An 11,845-nucleotide genomic window follows, 5' to 3' on the forward strand; every position below is an offset into this window, starting at 1 on the left:
TATGCTAAACAACAAACATCAGAATTCAGAAATACTCATCTGGACCAAAAAAATCAACACATCTAACAATATTCAGATGAAATAATTTCATGTTAATACATAATTGTCACAAAAATGACAACTGCTTTCAGTACACTGATCCAAATAAACAAGGGTAAAATTTTCTTATGAGTAAAGAGTCTACATACTGTAAGATTAGAGAAAACTCGCGTAAACAGGTTTTTCTCTTATACCTGCTATAAATCAAATTAGAAAAATAATTTCCTTCAGAATCTTGGACCTTCTGCTGCTGCTGGCTTGCTTCCAAGCCAACATGAAGTGAATACCAAGAATCGAAACCAGTGAACATTTCCAAAGCCTTATGCTTTGATAAGGTCAAGGATCGGTAAAATGAAAATAAGGATGTTTTACTGAGATATTAGCTGATCAAGCTTCATTTGCTCCATCCATGCACCAAGTTGATCATATTGTTCAATCTGGGAACCAGATGTTGAACCTTCGCTGAAGTCTGCACCAGAACCTGTAAGGCCTGATACTCGAGATGCAGATTTGTTCTTAGTTTCCTGTGGTGATTCTTTGACAAGAGACTGGACCCAAGATAGATCAGGCTCTTCTCCATTGTTGGCAATCTCAAATGATGATGATCTCCTTAGCCTACCAAACTCCTCGCTATTGACAGCCCAGTCTGGCTTTCCCGGACTTATACCCCAGTTCGACCAAGTATCTGATGGAGAGCCAACAATAGCAGAAGCAGCACTGGCGCCAAGATCACGAGAACTGAGACTCCTAAATTGATGTTGCTTGTCACCTTGAGCAAGTATTGAGACACGGGAACTCATTGGTGAGATTGGTTCCATTCCTCGGGGAGACATATTCCGCGATGATGGAACTCCAAAAGAGCCCTGCAATAGAGGATTGTCGACATTTCTTGGTGAAAAATTTGTATTATTTGGAGATAACATGCTCTTCTGCTGCTGCTGGAATTGGTTGAAAACTGCTGACTTGTGGGTAGGGGAAAAAACAGCTTGAGATAATGCTTGATCAGAATATCTAGGAGACGAGCCCTCAGCAGAAAATAAATCCTCGAGATTCGAAGGAGTTAAGGTCTTAGGACGAACTGAACGGTTAAAAGAATTAGCACACATGCTGGACTGGGATAGGCAAGACAGTCCATTTAGTAGCTGCTGTTGCTGCAGATCAAAATCAGACAACATAGTCAGGTCTTTAGCAGGGATGTCTCTTGCATTTAGTGATGAACGCAAGCGACTGGACTGAAGATTGCTGCCAGGAAGATGCAAGGCTGGGACATTTTGTGGTGGCCAACCCATGTTTGAAACACCATTAGCCGAGGGAGACAATGGAGGAGTGAACGGTGACGGGGACATGACAGAGACTGAGGATGGAGAACCTGGTATTAGGCCCATTGCAGCAGCAAAATCCATTGCATTGGCAGCCGAAGAATTTGATCGAGGTGACAGAACAGCAGAACCAGTAGAGACATACAATGGCCTGAGTTCCTCTTGCATGTGGGCAAAGAAACAAACTCTTCTATCGCAATTTGTACCATCTTTGCAAAGCCGAGTTCGATATTGTGCAGGATGTAACCAGCACTCAAAAACCCCATGAGCATATTCACACATGTCCCCTCGTCTGCAAGGTCCCTTGCGGAACTCAGGGCAAGGTACACAGCTGTAGTGGTACTTTCTTGGATCTCTTCTTCGAGCATTTTCACCTGGATGGACAAATGGACATTCAGTCCAATCATGGGAGTATGCACGAGAGCAAGGCTTGATCTTAAATGAGAACATCCTGAATTCATCTGTGGAGTAGATGCTGTTTTTTATGTCAGGCAAGGAAGGATCAATCGGATATTCTTTCTTCTCTGGAGGAGAGGGCACAGGGAGGTCACTAGATTTTGCACTCCTCGGAGAAGAAGCTGTTTCCGAAGCAGAAGATGGTGATCTATTTCCAAGAGAAGGCGAAAGTGGTGGAGAATTTGTGTTTGAACTGGCCATGGACACCCTCAGGTTGCAATCTCCCATATCATCAGTTTTGAGCAGATTTTCTAGGCAAGATCTCATGGTGTGAACCTTCGGAGAAGTAACTAAAACCTCAAGAGGGCGATGACCATTGGCATCTTTAAAGTTTGGGTCAGCACCAGCTTCTAAAAGCAATTTGACAGCATCAACAGCATTCAAAGATCCACCTGAGGCAGCACAATGAAGGGCACTGCTATTATCACGGCCACAGGAACGATTCACATCAACTCCAGGTAGAGAAAGAATCAGTTTTAAAACATCAATACTACCATACATAGCAGCAACCATCAAAGGGGTTCTATGCTCAAGAACCATTTGCTTTGAGCCCTTTTGGCGCCCATACCACAACCCAACCTCATGAATACTGGATAGATCACGCTCACTCCATCTTTTAAAAGCATCTATATCGTTGTTGGCTGCAAATTCAAGCAAGCTAGCAAGAGTATCTTCAGTTTCAACAGTCAGATGATTCATGTTCATGTTTTCAATATATACCAACTGAAAGAGAGGAAAATCAAGAATTAGTATCACAACACAACAAATCAAGCAAAATATATTACTATAAATCTAGAGCAGCCAAGAAAAAGCCAACCTTCAGTGCCAACTGATAAAAACTTAAATTCAATGGCACGTTCCCAGGTTCAGGAAGCAGTTGCTTTATTGACAGAATTTAACTTACTGTACAAATTAGAATATTTGCACAACTAAGAATTATCTTTATCACAATAAAAAAAAACCAACTCACCATGCTGAGATGACACGAAAAAGGACACTTATCTTCTGATTCTCAAAGAAAAAGGTAAGGCATATATCAGAGACACTGATGGGAACAAATACTTATATTCTCAACAGAAAGGCAAAATAGAAAAAGGAACATAGAAAAGACTCTGTCTTGATCAACCTACGAATAAATTCACTTACTACGCTATCGTTAGGCCATACATTTTGGGAGTAGATTTTGAAAATTTATCTTCATGTATCAGTTTGGCCGTGAATTTTGGGACTTTCACTCACAAAAGTTCAATTTTTTTTCCAAGTAAAATATTTGTCCAAACACAAGATCAAAAACTCAACTTTCAAGTTTCAAATTCAAAATTTAGGGTGAAACAAAACAACTTTTGTAGATTGAAATTCTCATTGTTCTTGAAAACAAAAAGGACAGATTCTACCATCTCAGAATTAAAAAAAAAATCTTTTTAACTTTGGTTTTATTTCTAGGGAATATAAAATGACCTTTCAAACCTTAGAACAAGATACTTCAAACTTTCAGTTCACAGTTCAATAAATAAAAAATCCTCAAAATCTTTCCAACTACAACTACATATTAAAAAAAAGGGGTAAAGCATTTGCAGGTTATCAACCAAAATCATTGTCCATAAAATAATTACTCAAAAAAGAAGAAACCCCTCAACAACATTAACAAATTTAGTATAATCCTACGAGTGGGGGGTCTACCATTTTCGGTATAGAGTGACTGTTTTCTCGATAAACCCTCTAACTCAAATCAAGAATTAAAAAACATTTAACATAAATATACACATAAATTAAGGACAATCAAGATTGAAAAGCAGCAAGCAAGAACATAATAAACACATGGGAAGTTAAATAAAAGCAATTCTCACCAAAAAAAAAAGAGCTAATTTGATCAAAAAGGAACAATCTTTTGAGATCAGCAGCAGCTCCCTAGTACCATTTCATGTCTTATCAGTACATATATATAGATATAGATATAGATATAGAGAAAGAAAGTGGGCAAGACTTGATTTTTATAGATCTAGAGAGATAAAAGAAGAGTTGGGGAGAAAAAGAAGGAATTTTTACAGATCTAGATAGAGAAAAAAAATGGGCAAGATTTGATTCTTCCTATTTTCTCTTCCATTTCCTATGTTTTCTCTCCCTCTCTTTTCTCTTTCTTGATTTCTCTTTTATTTATTTCACTCATTATTCATCTCTCTCAATTTACTTTATATATAAAAAATTTAAAATAATTTTTTTTACTAAATACATTTAATTATAAATAGAATTATTATACCATCATTTGACTTATTTCCTTTGTAGTCTATTTGAAAAATATTTATTTTTCCCTATTTAATAACTCTTTCATTCTAACTTTTCATATTTAAAATTGTAAAATTAAAAATATATATATTTTTTGTTACCTTATACCGTACGTATATTTAATATAAGCTTACAAGATTCAAAAAATATTATTTAACTTCCTAAATTTCGCATCAAGTCAAAACAGAACAATCAAATTGAAATCGAGGGAGTAATATATTTAATAACATTTTGACTAAATCTTAATGAATTCCGCATCAAGTCAAAACAGAACAATCAAATTGAAATCGAGGGAGAAATATATTTAATAACATTTTGACTAAATCTTAATGAATTCCGCGTCAAGTCAAAACAGAATAATCAAATTGAAATCGAGGGAGAAATATATTTAATAACATTTTGACTAAATCTTAATGAATTCCGCATCAAGTCAAAACAAAATAATCAAATTGAAATCGAGGGAGAAATATATTTAATAACATTTTGACTAAATCTTAATGAATTCCGCATCAAGTCAAAACAGAATAATCAAATTGAAATCGAGGGAGAAATATATTTAATAACATTTTGACTAAATTTTAATGAATTCCGCATCAAGTCAAAACAGAATAATCAAAATGAAATCGAGGGAGTAATATATTTAATAACATTTTGACTAAATCTTATTATTACGATTCTTTTTTTCATTATTTCTTATTTAACTTTTTTTATTAATATGTTTTTAATATATTTTACTTGAGTTAAAGGTCTGTCAGAAACAAATTTCTTACCTTTACAAAGTTGAAATAAAGTTGCATACTCATTACCTTTTTTTCTAGGCGTTACTTGTAAAATTACCCTAAATATATCATTGTCATTGTATCTTATATTAATAACACATTCTCATTTGCCACAGAGAATAAATCATATGGTAAAAATAATAAAATTACAATGGTGAAATCGAACTCACAAATAAAATAAAAATTTAAATAGTCAATTAACTAGCTAAACACGAGTTTACTTTTTATCATCGCTTTTTTGTTACAATAGGTATTATATGTTATATTAATAAACACATTCTCATTTTCCATCTCTCTTACAATAGGATTTTTTTTTGTTGTTGTTATCATAAACTCTTTTTAAAAAAAATATTAAAATAGTCTCAACACTCTTGAATATAGTAATATCCCAGAGTACTTGCTAATTCTTAAAATGCCAAGTTGCAAATACTTATTTAGATGTGTTTTCATTCCGTGTTTGATATTTATATTGAAGTTTGATTAATTTAAATTCGTATTACAGGTAGCTTAGTAGTTTTTGTTTGTCAATTTATTTCCAAAAAAATTAATCCATACTTGTGGTTGTGCACTATTTTTCAAAAAATAATAATTTTATCATGGACATTGTTTGGTTTGTAACGTGAAAAACGAAGATTGTCAATATTTATTTAATTCAATTACCCCTTTTTTTTTATCAGATTAGTTTATAGTTTTAATTGATTGTCTTATTTAACTTTGGAGTTTGTCCAAAGACCGTAACGTCCAATAACTTGAAAAGATGATGACACAAGGTATTGTTTCCACTGGATAAAACCTTTCAGTTACAATTTCTGATAAACTTATTAAAAAAAAAACTAAAAACGTTTTTTATGAAAAAAGTTTTTCATTATCAAAGCTGGAACCAAGACTTTTGATTCTAAACCATAACTATCTTATCATAACCTTATATTGATCATTTGTATTAATTAACCAAAAACATTTTATGAAGGCGTTTGATATAAATTTTGAGTTAAAAATGAAACTACAAAACATGCAACTAATTTTTCAAATAAATTTTATGACCCAATGATGGTTAAATCTCACACTAATACCTACAAAAATACTAAAATCTAAAACCAGCAAAGTGTATTTGGAAAATTTATAAAACCAGTACGAAATAGAGCTAAAACAAGAACGATAATAACTAATAAGTATAATACCTTTTTGATGTGAGTTGCAAGATTATATCGAAATGAATTCTAATACTTAGATATCATAATAACATGATCAAATATAGTGAAATAACATAAAAAGAATTTATCGTCGTGAGAGAAACAACACGATTATGATTATGGGCCCCAATTGGATACGTGGGTTGATGGACTTTTGATTCGATGGATGGTCCACTAAATTCAATATCTTTTAACTAAGGAAAAATTAGTGAACTAGTTAAAATTCTCAACTTATTTAGTGAAAAGGACTTTTACTTAATTTTTTTTTATCAATAATAGCTATATTATAGTTCTATAGTAAATTAATAGTATTCCAATTTAGTTCCTAATTTTTCTCAACTTGGTATGCACACGTTTTAGAGAAATTAAAAAAAATTAATTGTAAAGTGACTCACATTCTTAATGGTCACGTTTCTGCCCCCCATTTCCTATTCTCTCTCTAATTTTTTTTAATCCCTATTTATCTCTCTTCCTTCTTCTCTATTTTTTTTCAATTCCTACTTATCTCTCTTTCTTCTTCTCTATTTTTTAAAAAAAAAATTCAAAATCTCTCCCCAATAGAATTCCACTGATTTAGGTAACACAATATTTATCAGATATCATGGTAGATTTTTATTGACTTATATTATCTATCATTTCTCATTATTTGCATCCTACTAATTCTCTTTTTATATTTAGTATTTTCTGAATAATATTTGTGTTCATTACTATTATCATTATATCTGTAAATTTTAGGATTATTGTATCCTTTAACAAACAATATTCATTCCAATATATAGGCTTATTATAGTTGTATTCATATTAGTATGTATTCAATCCAGATGTATACCACTTATATTTGGAATTTTATCTACATTATTAGAATGTATTCAACCCCAATGTATGTTATTTAATTAGTTATAGTAATTTGATGTCTTTTAAATTTGTATTTTTTGTTAAGATTAATTGTATACTTTAATTATATTTATAGTTTAAACGAAAATGATATCCTTTATCTGCCATTTATTTTGTATTTATCATTTATCATTGTATATTTTTCATGCAAATTGTATTTCATTGAATTTTTGTATCCTTTATGAATATTTATAGGCAAGTAGATCTGTATTTCATTATACATGATTTGTATTTCATTGCATTTTTTGTATCGTTTCTAAATATTTATAGGCTAGTAGATATGTATTCCATTCAACATGCTTTGTATTTCATTTTATTTTTGTATATTTTCTAAACTATGGTCCAATTTTTTATTATCAAACCATCTTTTTATTTTATTTTTTATTTCTCAAGTTATATTCATTTTCTATAAGCATGTTTGTTGGGTTTTTCAAATCGATCTTATTTTTGTAGCCATAAAATTTAACAAACGAATTGAATTTACACAAAATTGAAGATCGTTAATAGAGGATGAGGAAGAAGATTGAAGCTCCTTAATGGAGGAAAAGAGAAAAATTGATAATTGAATTCACCTATTTGGATTTCCTAATAAGTAATGTAATCAACATTTATCATATTTGAAAGATACTTTCCCATAATTTTCTCCAATCTGTTTTTAATTATTTGTATTCTATTAAGTAAAAAAAATATAAAAAGTGTCTAAATAGCAAATTAAATTATTATTATTTTCAATAAATGTTAAAATATAGCTAAAGAATGCTATTAAATACTAAAATATTTTAAAAATTTCCTCTTTAACTAATTCAACAAAACATTTAAATAAAAGCCCATTTGTGATTGAAGCCACTAAAATTACCAATGGTTGCCATGTGTGTGATCAATAATTAAAGTCCCACTTTAATCTTTCACTTTTTAAAAAGAAAATATTTTATTGTCATCTTCCACAAAATAAATTTGGGTGTTTTGGTTGCTTCCTCACACCTTTTTCCCCCCCCTGTACTTCCACTGTTCCACACTATGAATGTGTGTTAAGTATTAACGTTGTCCTATGTTGTAGAATTATAAAAAATAAAAATAAAAAAACTCTTTTATATGGTTTATGGTCCACAAAAATTTCTCTTTCCATTTCAATTTAAATACCTTAATTTTATAAATATTACTTAATTAGCCAATCACTCAAATCTCACTTAAAAGATGACGTTGAATATGTTATTTTGTGGCATAAAAATATAATTTTTAAGCTAAAATGACTTTTAGGTCAAAAAGAAACAAGTAGGAGGGGGCTAACTTTAAATTTTTTTTTACTTCTTTTTGTAAATTTTAACTTATTTTAAACATTATTTTGATTATCCAAACACTTTTAAAAGTTTAAAAATAACTTTACAATGGATTTATCAACTTTTAAGTCAATCCATACAAGTTTTTAGTCAACTCAAATAATAAAACAAAGTTCCATTTAGTTATGAGATATCCAAAATGAAAACAATCCAATTTTATGTAATGGACTACTAAATTGTTGGGCCAATTAAACCACTAAATGTATGGTCTGGACAAAATAATTTGAACTTTTAGCCATGCTTAACAGAACTTGTTAAAAATCAAAATCTCTTGAGGTTAGACTACGTCAAGCTATTTAAATAAAAACATATATAAATAAATAAAAAATTGGTACATGCAGGAATTAAATAAATCACAAAGCAATTAAATAAGATCTAACTATCATATTTCATACAAATAAATTGTTTTATACTTTATAGTTCTTTTTTGTACTTCATACTTCATAGTCTATGCTACTTCAGTATACTTCAAAATGCTCTATTGTTGTGTAGATATCAACTAAGAGGAAAAAAAAACAAGAAATCTCTCCTCAATTTCAAACTTACTGAGGTGGCGGGACTATGTCAATCTTGTATATTCAATCAACGATTAAACAACAACAGTAGTAAATACTAATAATAGTAAGGAGAATTTTCGCATATAGCCACTCAAAAATACCTTAATTATGCTTCATAACTATAGTTTGCTAATTACAATTCGTAGCTATTGTTATAGTAGCATTTGTATAGTTTGCGCAGCATTTGTATACGTTTGTATAATTCGCTATACAATTTGCAGTTTTTGTATAACGTTTGTATATTTCACCATACAATTCATGCTCAACGTTTGTATAATTCGCTATACAAATTTGTAGTGTTTGTATATTTCTCTATACAATTCGATTCGCGCACAACGTTTATATAAATCACGTGAATTATACAAAATTTAACTGTATAATCGCGCGAATTATACAAAACTCAAACTGTAATTACTGCTAGATGTATACTGCAAACCATAATTAATTTAAACTATAACTATGTTAGCTAATTAACTAGTATATGTTTGCTTATCCGCATAATTTTTCCTAATAATAATAATAATAAATCTTTGATTTTTCTTGCTACTTAATTCAACAACAATATGATTGTTTTGTCCAATTTTTTTATTAAAAGAATTTCGACTAAAAGAGAACACAAAAATAATCAAAAGAGGATAATCGATTGTCAATTGTTGATTACGTATAATTCACATGTAATTTGTAAAATAATAACTAAAAAACAAGACACAAGAACGAAGATAATGAATACAAAAAGACGACTTGAATTGAAATCAAAATAAAAATAAAACATAGAAGTAGAAAAGGCTAAAATCTTGGTATATGAAACTTTTCCATCAACCTCACATCTTATGTGAGTGTTTTTTCTTATTTAATTAAGATAATAATTTACTTGAATTAAAATTTAATTCCATAATTACCTTTTATGGAAACTTCGGTGTTGAAGTAAACTCCAATTCCCAATTGGAATCCATTTATAAGTTTCCTCACTTATCAAATAACTAGTGAATATACCCAAGCGAAAAGAATTTACAAAAATATCAGATTGTTGATTATTTATTTAAATATCAAAATTTAAATATACTATATTTCTATATAAGATAAAAACTTTAATTGATTTACAAGTATTAAATATTATAATTATTTATCTAGATTAAATAAGAATTTCAAAGTTTTAAATATTAGAATAATAATTATTTGAGTAAAATATTAAATGACAATTATAAATATAGATAAATAGGTATATGTGACAAGTGACAATCTAATTAAGTTCCAAATCCTACTTATTCCTAATTTTTATTGGAATAGGTTTTACCGTTACTTTCCGCTCTATAAGTAGTATCAACTAAATAACAAATTTCATTCAAAGTTCTCTTACAATCAATTTTTTTTTTGGTTCACCCATAGTGTTTGAATTATGGGGATCATTAATAATGCAACAAACAACCATCATTTTCCAAATCCAGTATTGGGAATTAAATTTCGTTATCTAATTAAATTTGTTTCTTCAAATCATTACTTTTGCAATGATATTCAATTCGAGGATCTTTATGGTGCTAAGAAGCCATGGGAGTTATTAGAAAGCTTATCAGATGTAAAATATTACTTTACTTAATTGAAGAAGAAAAAATCGAATCATAAAAATTTTAATCGGATGTTGATTGGAGGAGGAACGTGGAAAGGAGAGGGCAAAGGAAAATGGGTAGTAGCAAAGTTAGTTGGGATCAAAAAAAACTTATCGATATGAAGAAGAGAATGACTGTAAGGATAAAGTTCATAACATTTCTTAGATTATGAAAGAGTATAGTCTTGACGAGAAGGTAATAAAATCGTTAAGAAAACGAGGTTTACTCAAGCATGATAATGTTGTTTTGTGATACATTAAGCAATTAAGAAATCATATGTCTACGAGAATTGGTAATTATGTAAACGATGATGATGATTTTATTGATGCCACACTTTCGACAACTCAACAACCCAATGAGTTGCAACAACACCAAAACAGCAGTGAACAAGTGATCAATCAAGTGCAGAATATCAGAGATATGGTACCTTCAACTCAATATAATACTGACATTCAGTTGTCGCGATTAGAAGACTATAATGATGAATGTGATATAAGGTCTAGTTTCCAATCAACATTGACTGATGAGATGATGAACAACATGGCAACACAACCCCAATGGCCTATCTGCACTGATGAATCTGGATATGCTTATCAACTTTCTCAGCAAATCGTCACGTGGGGAATGAAGGAAATAGTAATGCTGAATTATTTATGGCTAATCAGTACTGGTCAACATATTGTGAAGAGCAGGTGAACCAAATGCAGAATATTGAGTCTGGATATGGTTATCAACTTCCTCAACAGATCGTCATGTGTTCAATGGATCAAGGAAGTAGTGCTATATAGTGAATGAAGTATATACTAATGCTGAATTATTTGTGCCTGATCAGTTGTCAATGTATCGCGAAGAACAAGTGCAGAATGTTGAAGAGACAGCACCTAGTATGTTACAATCATCATCAGATTATCACGCTGAGCCAACATCAACTGCTGTTATAAACAACGACGAGTGCTTCTCAATAGATCAATTAGTTGATTTTGAAGGTTTTATGGCAGCAAACGCGAGTTGTTTATCTGACTTGTTGTATTGACTAGAAAGCAGTAGTTGACAGTAGTCTTAGTCTGTTTTGTATAGTCTACTTCTTGTGTTTTTGTCAAAATATATAGGTAGTTTTGATTACACAGATATGTAGGTGAAATTCTATCATATAATGAAGTCAATAAATATGCTTTTATTTCTTACAAGATTAAATTAATTTTCCTTGCTATTAAGCAGAATAAATTAAACAAAGCAGCATCCACGGCAAAGAACTAATTAGTCCAAATCACAATATTTGGCAAGGAAAACTGAAAATTTGAGGCAAATGTATGTATATTCAAGAATCTATATATACCATTAGTTGCCTACATCTTAGTTAAAAGTATCTGTTTAATCTTTTTCCATT

General features: G+C 30.4%; 1 protein-coding gene across 2 annotated transcripts; it reads right to left on the reverse strand.

Moving 5' to 3' along the window:
- Window positions 1-71: 71 nt before the first annotated feature.
- LOC129876214 (zinc finger CCCH domain-containing protein 30-like) lies at window positions 72-3,966 on the reverse strand. Of its 2 annotated transcripts, none has more exons than XM_055951578.1 (2): window positions 3,662-3,966; window positions 72-2,537 (listed from the first exon to the last, which is right to left on the reverse strand). In XM_055951578.1, the coding sequence occupies exon 2, from the start codon at window positions 2,517-2,519 to the stop codon at window positions 408-410; it is 2,112 nt and encodes a 703-aa protein (XP_055807553.1). In that variant the 5' UTR covers window positions 2,520-2,537; window positions 3,662-3,966; the 3' UTR covers window positions 72-407. The 2 variants fall into 2 exon arrangements, with proteins under 2 accessions (XP_055807553.1, XP_055807554.1); XM_055951579.1 differs by lacking the exon at window positions 3,662-3,966 and adding an exon at window positions 2,632-2,732.
- Between the last annotated feature and the right edge of the window lie 7,879 nt (window positions 3,967-11,845).

Source organism: Solanum dulcamara, chromosome 12 (genome assembly GCF_947179165.1).
Source record: "Solanum dulcamara chromosome 12, daSolDulc1.2, whole genome shotgun sequence".
Lineage (NCBI taxonomy): Eukaryota > Viridiplantae > Streptophyta > Magnoliopsida > Solanales > Solanaceae > Solanum > Solanum dulcamara.